This window comes from Pleurodeles waltl, chromosome 3_1 (genome assembly GCF_031143425.1).
Source record: "Pleurodeles waltl isolate 20211129_DDA chromosome 3_1, aPleWal1.hap1.20221129, whole genome shotgun sequence".
Lineage (NCBI taxonomy): Eukaryota > Metazoa > Chordata > Amphibia > Caudata > Salamandridae > Pleurodeles > Pleurodeles waltl.
The window spans coordinates 711,457,463-711,475,858 of record NC_090440.1 but is presented as its reverse complement, the minus strand read 5'-3'; the positions used below and the strand labels follow the sequence as shown (position 1 = coordinate 711,475,858).

Genomic DNA, 18,396 nt, shown 5'->3' with positions numbered 1-18,396 from the left:
TGCTGTTCTTCAATTCCGTACAGTTCTACAACGCTTTCTGCTGAGATCTGTGGTGGTGAGATTTCCTCGCATTTTATATTTTCTTTAACATTGCCAATGCTTATTAACAAAGTGCCTCCTGTATTAATCACAAAAATGCTCGTAATAACTGAAGTGCTAACAGAAAGCCAAAAAGGTATCCCTCCTTTTTTAACAGAAGTGCTGTCTTGCTAAGCCAGACAGTGGAACAGTATATCACTCAAGGACCTGGGAAACAAGGCAGGGTTGTGTTTTATGTTCGATGACCCCGTTATTGCACATATCACAATTTTAAACCTACCAATGTTTATCACAGGAAAAACACTAGGTATTTACAGGAACATGTGGATTTTAGTAAAGAAAGCACCAACGTATGTTATTCCTCTAAAACAGGGGGGGTCAGATCTATTACACCCGATAAACAGCAAACACCTCACTGTGTATTGATAACGAAATGTATTTACAAATTAACGAGTATTGGAGTTGAATAATTTTTAGGTCGGGCCAAGGTAAATTGACACTTTTTTTTGCCCAAAGCCTGGGAGTCTCCCGCCTGAATAGGAAAGATTGGTAGGTATGCGTGACACAACATACTCAATCGTCTCAAAATGGCTCACCCTCGCCCCCACCAAAAGTGAAACACTCACACCAGGCTGCCTCAAGTAGAAGTGACGTCACATGCCCACAAGGACCGACCCACTAATCAATGTCACGTGATCCGGAAGTGTATCGTCTACTGATTTCTGGAGATGGCGTCGCTATGGGTTCTGTGCTTTGTCTCTTTCGGACTCCAGGTGCTCTGCTCGGGCACTCCACTAGTGCTTTGGCATGGGATGGGTAAGTGGAAGGGAAAGTGTGAAAGATCAGGGTGGTCACTGTTAACTAACACTATCCCAAGTGGACGAATCAGCTGATCCCAGTCATGTGACTGCCAGGAATTTCTTGGTCACATGGTAGAGGGTCCAACTTTTATAAGTCTGATGACTCATGATACTGCGTTAATCTTTGAAGAAGGGGTATATGAACTCCTGGTTTGTGAACGTTAGTACTTTTACGAACTTCACGAGCCTAGTTTGGTCCCGTAGACGCACGTTGATTCTTTTCATTTTTTGTTTGTCTTGAAGCATTTCTATTGTAAGTTTTAAACTTTAAGTTGTTCTTTGGTTAGGCGGAGGATGTAAAATTCGGTTATGTAAGTCAAGATGTTTTAAGAATAAAAGTTGGAAAGGTTTGTGCTGGGAGGACGCTGTAACTGCATGTATACATGCCTCACAAACACGCAATCCTTTGCAGGACTCGACGCTGCAAAAATAAAATTATGAATAGGGTGACCAGACTGTCGAACTTAAAACCGGAACGGTCACAAAAATAGAATCTATCGTGGATGCTGAAGGATCATAATTTAGCCTACTACATCGGAGAACTACACAGACATGTTCCTAAAACGTATATAAACGAGCGTTGGCAAAGGCAGTAGGTCTTGCCTTCATGACCTGTTGGCTTTGCAAATGGTTTTTAGCCAGGCTAGCATGGCTAGAGACAAAAAAAACATTTGATGTGTCTACCCATTTTGTAGGTATGCACCTTTATGATGCAGGTGTTTTTATTTTGTTGTTTTAGTTCCTTTTCCTAGTTATCCCACTCAACACCAGGAATTTCAAAATGGTGCCAAAAGAAAAGATGGGGTGGTGTAATCTGACATCAAGCTGTACCCCCACCCCTCTGCGGAAGAGGCAATATTATCTTTCCGTCCGTGGGGGGCAGGTAAAAGGCTTGTCCGGAAGGAGGAGGTTGCCCAAATTTGTGAGGAGAGGGGATAGAAAGTTCAGAATACCAATGTCGCCCAAATTGTGGGTCACTAATGTCCTAGCAATAAAGATGCATTTAAGTTCTAATGTCATGCTACATCTTCTGTTTATTTTTGTTGACATGGGGAATGGTGCTTACAAACTCTTACTTTGCAGTCGGAGAAAGAAAAGAAAAAGTGAATTATGTGACAGTCTTTCTGGGGTACATGAAGTGTGAAAGGAAAGGGTGTAGGATGTCATTTTTTCGTAGCACACAACAAAAATGTAAATACCTGTAACAAACTATACACGTTTAGCAGTTAGCAAAGCAAAACTGAAGCACATTCTTTTTTGTAATTCCGAAGTGTGATGGGTTCAAAGATTTTAATAGGATCAGAACAAATCAAGACACTTTACTTGGCGATGCACAGATAATAAACATAGAGTCAAACTTAATTTCCGCACATTTTTATTTGTGTGCAATAAACTTTTATCAATAAAACTGTATGTCTCTGCATAGTGACCATTTCAGTGGAAAATGTGTTGTTTGTAAATGTCAGAGCATTACCACACAATGCTTTAGTTACATAAAAAAAATGCCTGCCTCAGGTCCAATAAAGCTAGGTGGGTTTCAAAAGTTTCTTCTACTAAAAAGTAGGCTGTGGTTCTGAACAGTTTGGGAGGCATTGCACTAGACACCAGGGATTTTGCATTTAGGGCAAAAGAGAGAGGGGTGCGGGTGTCACAGACGACCCTGGCATCGAGCCATATCTTTACCACAGGTGGAGCAGCATTGTCTTTCTTGCAGTGGGACCTCCATTGGCCCAGGTTTGATCCGTTCCTGTTGCAGCTACTGGTCACAACCACACAAGTGGGGCAAAGTTTTTATCAGGGCAAGTGGGGTAACTCTGTGGTAGGGATATTATGGATTCCATGTGGAAGTTTTCCAATATAAAATTGTGAGGAAAATGTGTGATTTTATGTAAAGTTTGGGGTCTGCAGGGCTTTGGGGGTAAGAAAGCCTTGTGGGATCCACACAAGGCCCACCATCTTGGAACCCAGTGGGTATGTAGTTTTAAAAAATGTCTGACCTACCACAAATTGTTGGTTACCATGGATGACAGCTGAGCACAGCCTCAGTACCGCAGCTACCCCTATCGCTGATCTCCCTATGTAGCGCTTTAGGGCCTTTTGTTTCACAGCCTCTTTGCCCACCCACACAAGTGGGGTACCATTGTCATTAGGAGACATTTCGGAACCCTGAAGAGTAAGAAACTTTGGGATCCCTGCATATTCCAGAACTTTCCATCACAGAAACAGGAAAGACAAGGGGGGTTATTACAACTTTGGAGGAGGTGTTAATCTGTCCCAAAAGTGATGGTAAATTGACGGATATACCACCAGCCATATTACGAGTCCATTATATCCTATGGAACTCGTAATACGGCTGGTGGTATATCCGTCACTTTACCGTCACTTTTGGGACGGATTAACACCTCCTCCAAAGTTGTAATAACCCCCAAGGTGTTTTTTTAGCCAAAGTTGGAGGTTTGCAAGGGCTTTTGGGTCAAGTAACCTGGTGAGAGCCATGCAAGTCATGCCACTTTGGACTCTCTCGGGTGTCTAATTTTAGAACATTTGCATGTTTGTTAGATATCCCCACGTACTGGCTGAGCTAGGGCCCAATATCCATTGCTAATCAAACTGGATAAAAGAGTAGGTTTTCAGTGGAAAGGTTGTCCATGTTACGATTCGGGCCCTTTCCTTTTGGGGTGTTAGGCCTACCCACACAAATGGGATGCTATTTTTATCGGGAGATGTGGGGGAATGCTGGGTGGTAGGAATTTTGTGGCTCCCCACAGTTTGAGATCTTCCATCACGGAATTATAAGGAAAATGTGTGTTTTGAGCCAAAGATTGTGGTTTGCAAATGTTTCTGTTCTAAAAAAACACCTCATTAAATCCATAGTAGTCACACAGGTGTCTCATTTTCAGAAATCGCTGGGTATTGTAGGTTTTCCTGGATTGCAGCAAAGCTAGTGCCCAAAGTCCACAGCTACCTACATTGTTAAAAAAAAATGCTTCTGGGTTAAATATAAGGCCTCCAGGATTTTTTGTGTGTTGTATCGTAGGTGCTAGCCCCAGCCACACAAGTGAGGTACCGTTTTCTTAGGGATATGTGCGGGAACAAAATATAGTAGCACATTTGGTATTATCAATTGGATTTCTTTGCATTTATGCCTTCCCAATGTAAACCCGTGTGTAAGAATGAGGCCATTTTGCAAAGTGCCCTCTGAATCGCATGCTCCAATGGGTACCCACAAATTCAGAGATGTACAAATAATCAATGCTTCTGAACTCAGTATCTGGTGTACAGAAATACATAGGTTTCCTTTTTCACTCTTTATATTGTACCATGTGAATTGCGCTGTACTTGGTACACAATATAAAACCATGTAAGGTTCAGGTCAATTGTTGGCTCTTGGAGAACCTGCAAACTCCATATATCCAAGCGACCAGAAGAGTTAGTGGATGCACAGGTGTGTTGTTTTTGTAAATCGGTTATCGTGACAAGAAGTTACGGATGAAAACGCTGTCACAAAACCTTTTGTTTCCCTACTGATTTTTCATATTTTTTCACATTTTTGGAATTACCGTCTTTGGGAATTTGTCTACTTTTCAGAAATGTAAATCTTTCCGGCATCACCAATGGGTTTCACACCTTTCCACCACAAGCTGGAAGTAGGCTGAAAATACAACAATCCATAAAAAAACAACTACTGTTTAGAAAAATGCCAAAACTGTGGTTAAAAAAAATATTTTTTTCCATGCTGCTCTGCATGCTCCTGAAAGCTGGGAAGATGGTGATTTTCGGACAGCAGATTTAGTTGATGTCATTTTTAGGGAACAAAAAAACAGACACTTTTGCAAAACACTTTTTTCACATCCTCCCTCCCCCCAAAGAAACCCCTAAAATGTAGTTATATTTTGGCTATTCCCCTCCAGGGGAATCTACAAAACCTTGGTACCTTTAGACTCCCCATGGTGTTGGGGGAGGGGAAAGGGCTCAAACTTGGCGTGGATTATGTGGTAAAAAAAGTTAGAGAGGCCTAAGCATGAACTACCCTAAACAGCCAAAAAAGGCTCAGCACTGGGAGTGAAGAAGCCTCAGCAGTTAAGAGGTTAATGAACCATGACTGTTAATGAAAGTATCCAAAGACAGAAAGGCCATTTTGAAAATGAACACAGACAATTTCATATAACATTTTACTTAAGGATTATATCTGGGCCTTTACACAATCTTAAAATTTGAACAGATGGGCGGTATTGTACTCTGGGAAAGTTGGCAACCCAAACTAGAGGGGACACACAAACAAAAAGAGACTAAGAGCGTTGGACTGAAGGGCAAAAGCGGGGTGGAGGGTGTGAGCGCTGAAATTAGCGTTAAAGATTTTTACATGTATTCCTATATTTGACTTGACATATAAGATGTAATTAGCATAGAAAATAACATGTGACTCATAATGTGCCTACTTGATTGGCCCGCATTATCTATGGCAGTGGTTCCCAACATTTTGACTCCTGAGGACCCCCACTGCATCATTACTGGAAGCCGGGGACCCCCAAGCAATTTGTACAATTTAAATTTCAAACATTCAAACAGTAATGCGCAATAAATAGTACATACCAAACAAATATTCCAATTACTAAAGATATAATTCTTTTATATTGAAAAAATATGCAAAAATTGAAACATTTTATTGGGAAGGTTGGCACTGCATCTCGGCAACTAACTTTTCAATGTTTAGTTTTATTTAGGAAAGGTGAATCCTCAGGTCAGATTCTTACTTTCCGGGTGATTTCTGTTATTATTGTTTAGGTAGTAAGATCTGAGAAAGCTTTTTCACATAAATATGTTGTGGGGAAAGGAAGTAAGTCATAAGGGCCTCTCATCTCTCTCTACCCTCTCTGTCACATGTAATTCATTTGTTTTATAGCACCCCTCATACCACTGTCAGACCACTTTACAGGGGGCTACAAGGTGTAGGATTCACGTCATCCACACTGGTAGGCATTTTCTATGAGTGCTTGGTCTGGAGAAGCACAAACCCAGGATTCAGAACACAACGCAGTTGTTAGCATTGTCTTCAATAATAAGAATGTATTTCTACACAAGCAAACCTTTTTTAGCACCATAAGGAAAATGAAAGACTAGGAAAAAACAACTTTCTAATTTGTGAACTGCAGTTTGCATGCAGCTCTTTAATGGCAGTTCATAGTTCACTGTGCTATATTATGATTACGAACTGCACAGTAACAAAAGAATCTCTGACAAAAGCAGTAACCCACTGTGCCATCCACTACACATCCATTACTGTTCTTTTCATGATACATGTCCTTTGCCACAGGCATATTAACCACCTGCGCTACCTTTGAGTCAAAACTGCCACTGCCCAAAACTCTCATTCCTCTTCAGCAGGTACATTAATCACTAGAGTTATCTTGACGCTTTCATTTTTGCTGCACATGGAGCTTTGCAGTGCTTTTAAAACTGCTGAATAAAGGAAGTAATACAAACACGCACGTGTGTGTCAGAGGCCCCAGCTGGAGAAGTGCCTTTCTCCCAGCCCAGGTCTGCGGACCCCCTGGGAATGTGTCACGGACCCCTGGGGGTCCACGGACCACAGGTTGGGAACCACTGATCTATGGGATTGTTAACTAATAATGTATTAATATGAATTAAGAGTTTATATCTCATTGAAAATGCATTACTCTGTCATACTTTAGCTAAATAATATGAACTTTGCTTAAGCTAACTGAAAAGGCCTCAAGTTTTCACAAGGCTATGGACAAATTGAGTATCTGCCAAAGCACTGTAAACTGATACGGTTGTAGAACAAACTCATGTCAGCTGAATAATAAGTTCTTTGTCTGAACCTCAAACTTGTTGGGTGTTTGTATTAATGAAATGTATTTCTTTTGAGGAAGAGTTGAATGACCCAAGAATGTTTCTGCATCACTGTAACTGTTGATTCGTAGCATATTTGGTAATGGAGAAGAACAATGAACTCTCTGATGATGAACGGAAGGATCCACAAGTTGATTCTTATTGTATCAATTGAATGTACGCAAACGGAGAAGAACCAATCATCAATGTGCAGATGTCTGTCTAGTATCTTTTTCTGATATCTAATGTTTTTGTAATTAGATCATTTTCTTCACCTGATGTTTCTGACCAATAGCAGATGTGTGCAAGCTTTAATTTAACTACTTAGTGCTGTGAGTGGAGAGCGCATTCTCGGTATAACTTGTCACTTTGACACTTCGTGCCTTACCAGTTAGTCTACTGACATTCTGGAACTTTATTATTTTCTGAATTTACCTTTCCTGTTCAATGCTGAACCAATGATTTGATGGTTTAGTGATCCTACAGTCCAAGTTCTAAACTGTCACCCCCTTTCCAAAATCCTCTGTTCTGATGCCGATATCCTCCTGTAGAAGCTTATTCTGTTTGCTGATCATTAAGGATAGGTAATCAACAAACTGTGCATTGTTGTTTGTCTTTTGTTTTTCAGGTACCAACTGCTGTTTTGATAGCGCCATAGCTAGATGTTTTCTAAATTTGGGTTGATAAAACTTTTGCATGAGGCCCAACATGCTGATGCTAATCTGTGGTTAGTGAGGTGTTACCTTTTTCATTTATGGCTTGATGCTATTCTGTTGCTGAACAAATGTATGCCATTTCTCTTGCTCAGGTATTGTCATTACTTTGTGTGATTTCCATTGAAATCATGTGATTATAGCTCTGTTTAAATTGAGATTCTTTAGGAGATTTGGTCAGCCTGTGTTATTTCTTTACATGTACCGTTTGGTTTTGAGACTAACGTTCGTGAACTTAGAATTGTTAATATAGGGAAATAAACAGTTTAATTGATAAGCAAAGGTGTGATTATTCGTGGCCAAATAGGTCATGGTGCTTTCTTTACTGACTCTCTAATGATTTGTATTGTTTAATATTGATGGCTTTTATGTGATACTTAAGGTCTGATCATCTTAAACGAGTCAAAAGGTACATCAGCCTTGAGCACGCGTCCGCTTATAATTTACTATACCTAAACATATAAGCCTGGGTGCACTCACAGTTTTGATAGCAGAGTTTGATGGTTATGTCTCTTTAAGAGCATATCTTACGTAATTGATTTTGATTAAAGATTTGTTGAGATTTAATGATGCAAAATAGAGAGAAGATGTGTCCCTAAACACAGAAGGTGACTTTTCCCTGGTCCTTGGAGTTTGCCTATGTTTGTTGGGAATGTTCTCAGCTCTCTATTGACAGTTTGAATGGAGTAGATTATGCGCTTGCACAGCTTTAGCTAATTTGTAGGTGAATTGTGTTGTTTGTAAGGGTTTAGGGAGTTTGCGTACTACAAATGGTGTAGAAGGGGTTTGTACTCCAAAGTGTGAGAGTAGGGAAGTTGGCGATCTTCACATGTGTGGCGCTTTGTGCTCATAATTGTCCACATGGTTGTTGGTATATGAGCCCTGCGAGGTCTAAGACTCCAGAGTATATTGCAAAGTTTATGAGACACTTGGTTTTAGTTGTAAACTGTCAGTTTAGTAGGCCAATCGGGCGTGGCTGGCAAGCCAAGGTTGTGTGTTAAATTGAGTAAAATAACTTATGGACTGAGATTTGGCAAGTTCTGTGTGCACCAGAACAGACGCATTGATCAGACTGAGAGTAAAATTTGCAGGTCGAATTTTGCTTGCGAGTCTGGGGAATTGAGAAAGAAAGAATAGCTGCTAAAGCGAAAGCCATCAGTGGAAAAATCTGTAAGGTTCCTGAAGCGATTGTTATTTCTCCTACCTATAGCAGATGGACAGATTTGGTTTATTGGGTTTATTGAAGTGCTCACAATAATTTTGCATTAGTTTGGTGTGACTCTGAGTTTAGGAGGACAAGCTGCAGGACTTTGCCACCCGGTGTTTGTGAGTGTGACGTCATTGGAGCCTCACTGAGATAGGTTGGTTAGTAAGAAGAGTCACGCATGGATTGGTGGACAAACGTGAAGCACAGTTGGTTGAGAAGGGAGATGAAGGGGATTGTGGGATTAAACGTAATTTCTGATTGATGATTTTGACATACATTTGTGAAAATGAAGTTTTTCACGGCTTTAAAAAGTGCACATAGGGGTATGAGTATATTCCATCTAGAATAAGATAAGTTTGCCCTCCAGAAGGTACTCCTGCATATATCTTAATTAGTAGAAAGCCACCAAAGCATGCCTTTGGTTAAAACATTGGTGCAAAATCACAGAAAACAAAGTGTCATAGTTTGGACTCTGGCTCGAGGCAAGACTGCTGGTTAAAGGATGACAGTACTTTTGTTTGTAGGCGACTACGTCTTCACAACAAGTCACAACAGTTGTCCCAACCTTACTGGCTCACTAGCAGCACCTCACCAGAAACACAATAATAAAAGGTGCTTTGTGGCAGCCTTTACGCATAGACTCAAGAGTAAGACATCTCAGGGAGTGTCGTGGTTAAACAGAGATTACCCCTTTCTCACAGATATATCATGTTTCATACAAACGCAGGCAATGACAAAGATGCAGTAAAGTTTCAATAGTTTTTATTCAACATAACTGCAATTTGCGATAAATTGCATGGGCTGCAATGATTAGGATAATGAATAATGCAAGCAACAGAATTGTCAAGACGAGAGTCATTATTACAAAGACCCCCACCATCTTGCAATGCATGAGAAAAACATACGGAATGTAATATGCCCTAATACCCTAGTGCGTAAGACCTCACCTCCTACCTAAAGGAGAGCTGGGTTTGTTAAACCTAATCTGCCAATGCCATGTCGTTGAAAGGAGCCCCCAACCCTTGTTACCTTGGAATGAGGTCTCTATCTCAGACTCCGTAGGGACACAAAGACTGGGTCAGCGTCAAGACGACTTGAATCCCTCTGATTATCTGTCTAAAGTGCAATATATTTATACAGATAGATAACAGACATGCTTGGGACGGCAATTATCCCTTGAAAGTATAGAGAGGGAAAATCCCTAAGTGTGAAGGCTTACTGTTTGTTTGTCTTTGGTGCTAGATCTTGACGCCTTAGCGCAGTGACACTGATAATGTAACCCATAACAAGTGGCCTAACTCTAAACAAGACAGCCATCTTAGAAGAAATAAATAATTAAATGTGCTAAGACAGAGCAAGCTAAGTAGGTTAAAAGTCACTAGGTGACGGGGGCACGAGTCTGCAAGCCAAAGGCTAAGCTAACTCCTGTCATCCCATTAAAACGAAGTAGGTTTCACTACAGAAGGGAGTCTAGCGTTGCCAAAAAATGGAACCTTTAATTTGAGAATTTTAGAAAATTTGAGGTAAGAAATGTTTGGTTTAAAACCTCCACCAAGACCAGCTCAGTCTGAAGCATTAGTGATCTGGGAGCTAGTAGCCAGACAACAACAGTCATTGAGATTTGAGAGAAAAATGAGAAGAGCAGAGAAAACACTAGCAGAGGCTAGGTGGGATAATGCCCAGAGGCAATGGAGATTAGATACCTTCCATGGTATTAGAATGATTCCTGTGAATTCACAAGACAGTAAGAAACAAGAAAAGAAGACTTCTAAGAAATCAAAAGGGAGTTAATCGTTGGATGAAGAGCAGAAATCAAAAGAGGCTAAGAAGTCTCTAACTCCTGATGAGGATTCGGACGATGATGAGTATATTTTACGGTTATTGTGAAATCGTCCACGACCATATGTGGCACAAGAGAATGGTCAAAGCACTAGTGTGAATCCTACTGCACTGACACTGGTTAACATGTCATAGAGTTAAATACAGAGTAATCTTAACATGACTGAGAGTTCCGTACAGGTTAATCCTAACATGAGACAGATCTCAGTACAGACTAGTCCTCACTCAGCACAGGTACCAATGTAGGGCAGTTTTAACTTGCCTACTGTGTCCACAGTACAAAATCAGATGCCACAGCTGAATATTCCTAGGATTTATCAAGATGTGCCTATTATAGATTCAGCAGCAAACCTAATAATGCCTTCAGGACAGGTTTATCAGAAGCCAATGTTGGTTCAGTCAGAGCCAACTCCGCTCTTACTGCCTCAAATGCAACCACAAATGATTCCGAAATACACTCCTATAACAGGGACACAAACAGGTATGTCTGTATTGATGAGTCAGAATACGGGAGTGATGCACTCTCAGAATGAAGATGCTAGACCAAGTCCAGGCACTGTGCCTGTACCTGTCACAATTGGTCCAGTGATACCATTGTTTGCTCAGGGAAACAATGGCACAAATGGTCAGGGAATCTTTAAGTCGGAGTTGAGTGGGAGAATGCATTAATGATAATGCTAGAATAGTTTCTCCGGTGAGACAGATATTTGGAACAGGATCACTTTTAGATTTGAGCCCTTTCAAAGTTCCTCCAAATACTGGAACAGGGTCATACATTGGTCCCAACTCGAAGTTAATGACACCCCAACCTCCGAATTAGACTGTACAACAGTTATCAGGCACTCAACCTAATAACATTTCACTACAAAGTTTGACAGCTCAGCAATTGACCGAATGGTTAGATAAGCTGAACAGCCCACAATATGCTTCCAAGGGAGAAGAATACTTGAATTATACTAGGCTTTCAATGGAAGCAGGTGAACTTGTTGAGAATACCATGGGTGTAAATCGCCTTGAGTCCTATACAGAAGCAGAATAACGATACTTGTGTCTGAAGATTACAAAAGAAGCAGGTGAGGTACATCATCAGTTAGCAGAGGTAGCAGACAAATATGGGATAGACCTTTCAAAAATTAAATGTTTGAGAAGAAGTTACAGGTTAGATTTCAAAGCAAACGACTTCTTACACATGAGACCTGCAGGGATGAAAACACACCTTAGAGAGTTGCTTCAAGGTATCCAGATATGGAGAGCATTAGACAAATGGCAAGGCAGATGGGTGAAGAAAGGAGACAAACCAAAAAGAGGTCCTGATATTTCTTCTGCAGAAACACCACAGATTAGGGAAGCAGTGAAAATTCTACCAATGAGAGAAAGTCCAGGAGGGAATTTTGTACATGTCCCATGGACCAGAAGTGACATTTTGTCATTTACAAATGATTACCCCAGGTTGAGGGAGAAATGTGTATAATGGTATCAGCAGACAGATACATTTGTGAAACTTGCAAAATACCAGTGGGTGGATTTGAATACTCTCTTAGAGATAGTAGTTTCAGCAGATTTATGGATTGTATGCTAAAGGAGTGTAGTTCTCAGAGTCACCATCCATTTTCAACCAGATCTTGAAAAAGTATTTAGATTCATTAGTGATGCCTTACCAGTCGACATCGGTGCAGTATACTGATGATCTACTGATCGCATCCAAAACAAGAGAAGGGTGTACATATGATACGATTGCGTTGCTGAACTTCCAGGGAGACAATGGTCATAAAGTGTCCCTGGCTAAATTGCAGTACTGTCAGAAGGAAGTTAAATATTTCAGTTGTTTGATTGAGAAAGGCATCAGGAAAATCTTAAGAGAGAGGGTTTCAACTATATTGCAGATGCGAGCCCCAACTAAACAGAAAGATGTGAGGATGTTTTTGGGAATGGTGAGCTACTGTCGTCAGTGGATCCCGAATGTTTCAGTCATTTCCAAGCCTTTGCAGAAACGTACTCACAAGGATGTTTCCGATCCTTTAGTGCTAGATCAAGACAGTATGAAAGCATTTACCGATTTGAAAGAAAGTTTGTGCCAAGCTCCAGCTTTGGGTATGCCTGATCACACAAAACCTTTTCTGTTGTTTTGTAATGAATGTGATGCATGTTCTTTGTCTGTCTTGACTCAAACCCATGGCGGTGTGAATCACCCAGTGGCATATTTTTCAGCCACTTTGGACCCGTTTGCAGCAGCTTTACCAGGTTGTTTGTGATTTGTTGCAGCAGTTGAGCAGAGCCTCGCTCAGAGCAAGAGTATTGTGATAGGTCATTCCCTCTCTATCATTGTTCCACATTCTATTGAAGTCTTGCTAACTAGGTCAAATACAAAATTATTGACAAGTGCCAGAGTTACTAGGAATGAAACCGCAATCCTAGGATCTCCTAATGTGACAAGCAAGTGATGTACAGTGCTTAACCCAGCAACTTTGCTTCCAAATGAAAATGATAACATAGATAAAATGAGTGACATTGAGCATGACTGTCTAGAAATGACTGAACTGTGCACAAAACCAAGAGCCGATATTAGACATACTTGTTTGGAAGAAAATGACCAAATTATTTTGTTGACAGTTCTTGCGTGAGAGATAATATGGTCACATTGAGAGCAGGATATGCAGTGTGTACCATCGCTGGCATACTGGAAACTTCCTGGCTTCAAGGAGTGTTTTCTGCACGAGTTGCACAATTGGTGGCTCTTACTAGAGCATGCCATATTTCAACCCAATTGAAAGTTACTATTTACACAAATAGCCAATATGGATTTGGCATTGTGAATGATTTTGGCCAATTGTGGGCACAAAAAGGGTTTCTGACTTCATCTGGTGAAAGAATACATGAATTGTTACAAGCAATTCAGTTGCCCGAAAAAGTTGCTGTGGTGAAATGCAGTGCACATCAGAGATCACCGGATTATGTGTCATTGGGAAATGAATATGCGGATCAAGTTGCAAGGTTTTGCGCCTTGAACGGTATATCAATTCATTCAACGATAAGTGGGAATTGTTATCTGAGAATGATGAGATGAATGCAATACATATTATTGACACATTAGAAGAGTAAAAGAATAATGTGCCAAAAGAGGAGAGTAGAGACTGTCAAAAATTGAAATGCATACAAAGAGAGGATGATGTTTGGGTATCTAGTGAAGGTAAAGTGGTGCTGCCTAATAGCCTACTGACTCAAATGGCGAGATACTACCATGGTAAGACTCATGTGGGAAGGGATGCGATGGTCAGAACTTTCAAAGAGTTCTGGTTTAATCCAAAATTTAGACAGGTTGCTGAAGCAATTTGCCACAAGTGTATCATTTGCCAGCAAATGAACGTGGGCAGAGGAACATTGGTCAATATGGGCCATATTGGCATGACTACAGGACCATTTAGCAGAATGCAAATGGATTTCATTGAGATGCGTGGGTGTGTTGGACTGAAGTATGTGTTGGTGATTGTGTGTATTTTTAGTCATTGGATTGAGCCTCACCTTACCCGAAGAAATGACAGTCTTACAGTAGCAAAGTTGCTGCTTAGGGAGTTAATTCCACATTTCGGTTTCCCAGTATGTTTTTGAATCATCTCGGGTAAGCCACTTCAACAATGAAACAATCAAATTGCTATGTTCAGCTTTAAACATTTAGCAGAAGTTGCACTGTAGTTACCGCCCTGAAGCCTCAGGACTTGTAGAACAGATGATGTGGTTTGCTCTTTCTCTCATCAGGTGGACGCTACCACACTGCAACCATCTCAAGATCAAGGACACAATTTGAGAGCAGGTGACTGGGTTGTGATCCGAAAACATGTGAGAAAATTGTGTTTGGAGCTTCAGTTGAAAGGTCGTTGCCAGGTGTTATTAATCACTACCAGGGCTGTGAAATGTGCAGGACTTCCTAACTGGATTCATGCCAGCCACACTCAGAAAGTACCAAATCCTACAGAGCAAGAAGGGGAGTTGTTGAGAGTACCAACAATGTCCAGACGGTCTCCAGGCTTGGAGAAAAGAGGAATTGAACTGGAAACGGTACCAGAGCACTCCTCAACTGAATTATCTACTCCTGGGAGAGACGAAGTGGAAGAGATACAGGAGGATGAAAATGGTCAAACTTCAACTGGAAGAATAGGAAAGTCTGATCAGAGGTGGGCTTTCCCAGAACCAGACTCTCTTCAAAGACTCATTGTAGAAAAGACTGACCCCTGCGGAAAAGGAGTTGAGGCAGATCAAAGCCAAAGATATTTGACGACTCCTGAACCACCTGCGGGAACGTCAAAAGAAGATAACTCGTGTCCGATACTGAAAAGAGTGCTGACAGGACAATCATTGAAAGGTGACAAGTGGCCAGAAACAAGGTCAAAGGCAAAGAAGATAAACGTGGCACCACAAATTCAGGAAGATGTTTGACACCACCAGAAGTATTGTATTGTATTGTAATCGTATTTATATAGCGCTTACTACCCCTGACGAGGCGTCGAATCGCTTTTCGGTGAGTAGCACGCTACTCTGGAACCCAACAAGAATTAGTGATGGATTAGTATCGGGAAATAATGAGTATGGTTTTAGTATTATTATGAGTTAATTTGAGCCGCGGATATGAGAGTTTGTTAGTTAGATTGACTGGAGTAATGGAGGGGTAGAGGAGGAAAGAAATCCAGAAGTGTTAATTGGGAGTATATCCTTAATTTACTCAACCCAAAGGCTTGGGATGAGTAAAGGGGGATGGAGGAGGGAAGAGTATGTGGAAGGGTTAGAGAGAGCTTAGTAGCAGGGTGAGATAAATGCAGGAGAATTTAGTAGGGTTGTGTGGGAGGTCACGGTAGTAGAGTGAGGTTTGGTGAGTTAGATGTGGAAGCGGAGGGAAGAGCTTAGGCAGAGTTATTTAGCAGATGAAAGTAGTAGAAAGGATTTGGGATGAGTCAGAGTGAGAATGGAGGATAGTTTGATAGAGACATGACATATGATGATGGGTAGATAAGTGTGATAAGATGAGAGCAGGAATTCATAGATATCTAGTGTAACAACCCACCCAGGAGCCATGCAATGACCCACGAACATGCCAAGCACAGAAACAACGTATACACATACATAAATATATATATATGTTCGATGGCATGTGTAGCTGCAGATACACATGCTGTGCACAGTCCGCCGTCTGGTGTTGGGCTCGGAGTGTTACAAGTTGTTTTTCTTCGAAGAAGTCTTTGAGTCACGAGACCGAGGGACTCCTCCCCTTTCGATTCCATTGCGCATGGGCGTCGACTCCATCTTAGATTGGTTTTTTTTCCGCCATCGGGTTCGGACGTGTTCCTTTTCGCTCCGTGTTTCGGGTCGGAAAGTTAGTTAGAATCTCGGAAAAAAACGTCGGTATTGTTGCGTTCGGTATCGGGTTAGTTAGAACAAATCGACACCGAATTTTGAAGAGCTCCGGTGGCCCTTCGGGGTAATTTCGATCCCCCGTCGGGGCCTGGTCGGCCCGACGGCGTGCGACTTCAAGACTGATGGAACGGACCCCGTTCCGCTTCTGTCCAAAATGCCATAACAAATATCCGTATACGGATCAGCATCTGGTCTGTAACTTGTGCTTGTCCCCCGAGCACAAGGAGGATACGTGTGAAGCCTGTCGAGCGTTTCGGTCGAGGAAGACGCTGAGAGACCGAAGAGCCAGGAGATTACAAATGGCGTCCACGCCGACGGGTCAACAACGGTTCGAGGAGGAAGAGGAAACTTTCTCCATCCACGAGTCGGATTCGGAAGAACTCGACGCCGAAGACACAACAACCGTGAGTAAGACGTTGAAAATAAGGACTCACGAAAAGTCCACAAAAGCCCAGGGGACGCCACCGCCAACATGCCATGGCTCAACCCAAAGACTAGGTGACTGACCAAAGGCACCAAAAAAGGGCATGCTGGTGTCGAAGTCATCCGACTCCAGTCGTAATACCGCCACTCAGCAACCTCGGAGCTGAGAGAGCGGCTCCGAGGAAAATCGGCACAGAGACAGCGGCGCCGAAGAGATTCGGCACCGAGACACCGCGCCGAAACCTAAGAAAATTTCTTCGGAGCCCAAAAAGACTTCCGAAAAGATTTCGGTGCCGAAACATCCAGCCTCGGAGCCGAAAACCAGTTCCTATACAGAGGAACAAGGGTTAACCACCCAATTACACAGATTTGGAGAAGAGCTTCAAGCTGGAGAGCCTGACTACACGCAGAGAAGGCTTCATATTCATGAGGATACAGGGAAGATAACCACTCTTCCCCAATAAAGATTAAAAGGAAGCTTGCTTTTCAACAAGGGGACAAGCAACCACAGGCAAAGGTGGCAAAGAAAACAACCCCACCATCTTCTCCACCACCATCAACACATGCATCACCAGAGGCAACTCCACCACTAATGCACTCACCAGCTCATACCACAATGAGTCAGGATGATCCCGATGCATGGGACCTCTACGATGCTCCAGTGTCTGACATTAGCCCAGACTTTTATCCTACAAAACCGTCACCACCTGAGGACAGTACATCCTATACACAGGTGGTCGCAAGGGCAGCAGAGTTTCACAATGTCTCCTTACATTCGGAACCAATTGAGGATGACTTTCTCTTTAACACCCTATCCTCCACCCATAGCCAGTATCAAAGCCTTCCTATGCTTCCAGGAATGCTAAGACATTCAAAGCAAATATTTCAGGATCCAGTTAAAGGCAGAGCCATAACTCCAAGGGTGGAAAAAAAATATAAGCCACCGCCCACGGATCTAATATATATTACAACACAACTAACACCAGACTCAGTAGTTGTGGGGGCAGCTCGAAAGAGAGCCAACTCTCATACCTCAGGCGACGCGCCACCTCCAGACAAGGAGAGCCGCAAATTTGATGCTGCGGGAAAAAGGGTTGCAGCACAAGCAGCAAATCAGTCACGTATTGCCAATTCACAAGCACTTTTGGCAAGATACGACAGGGCTCATTGGGATGAAATGCAGCATTTCATCGAACACTTACCCAAGGAGTTCCAAAAAAGAGCGCAACAGGTGGTGGAAAAGGGACAAAGTATCTCAAATAATCAGATACGGTCTTCCATGGATGCAGCAGACACAGCTGCAAGGACAATAAACACTGCAGTCACAATACGAAGACACGCATGGCTGCGCACTTCGGGGTTCAAACCGGAAATACAGCAGGCTGTGCTCAATATGCTGTTTAATGAACAGCAATTGTTTGGGCCGGAGGTAGACACTGCCATCGAAAAACTCAAGAAGGACACCGATACAGCCAAAGCCATGGGCGCACTCTACTTCCCGCAGAGCAGAGGCACATTTCGGAAGACACCTTTTAGGGGAGGGTTTCGAGGTCAACCCACAGAAACCACAACCTCACAAACAAGGCCTACCTACCAGGGTCAATATCAGAGGGGAGGTTTTCGGGGGCAATTTAGAGGGGGCCATTTCCCAAAAAATCGAGGGAAATTCCAAGGTCCAAAAACCCCTCAAAATAAGCAGTGACTCACAAGTCACACACCCCCTTCACATAACACCTGTGGGGGGAAGACTAAGTCAATTTTACAAACTTTGGGAGGAAATAACAACAGACACTTGGGTCTTAGCAATTATCCAGCATGGTTATTGCATAGAATTTCGTCAATTCCCTCCAAACATCCCACTGAAAACACACAATATGTCAAAACAACATATAAATCTTCTAGGACTAGAAGTTCAAGCATTGTTACAAAAGGACGCAATAGAATTAGTACCAATTCAACAAAAAAACACAGGAGTTTACTCACTGTACTTTCTAATACCCAAAAAGGACAAAACTCTGAGACCAATACTGGATCGCAGAACACTAAATACCTACATAAA

General features: G+C 42.1%; 1 protein-coding gene across 1 annotated transcript in view; it reads left to right on the top strand.

Annotated features, from left to right (window-relative positions):
- The first annotated feature begins 700 nt into the window (after positions 1–700).
- The window catches only part of PPT1 (palmitoyl-protein thioesterase 1), a 97,012-nt gene continuing 79,316 nt past the window's right edge, over positions 701–18,396 (top strand). The window contains exon 1 of the mRNA XM_069223444.1: positions 701–855. Coding sequence (XP_069079545.1) covers positions 768–855 — 88 coding nt within the window. The 5' untranslated portion in view covers positions 701–767. The remainder of the gene's footprint in view (positions 856–18,396) is intronic.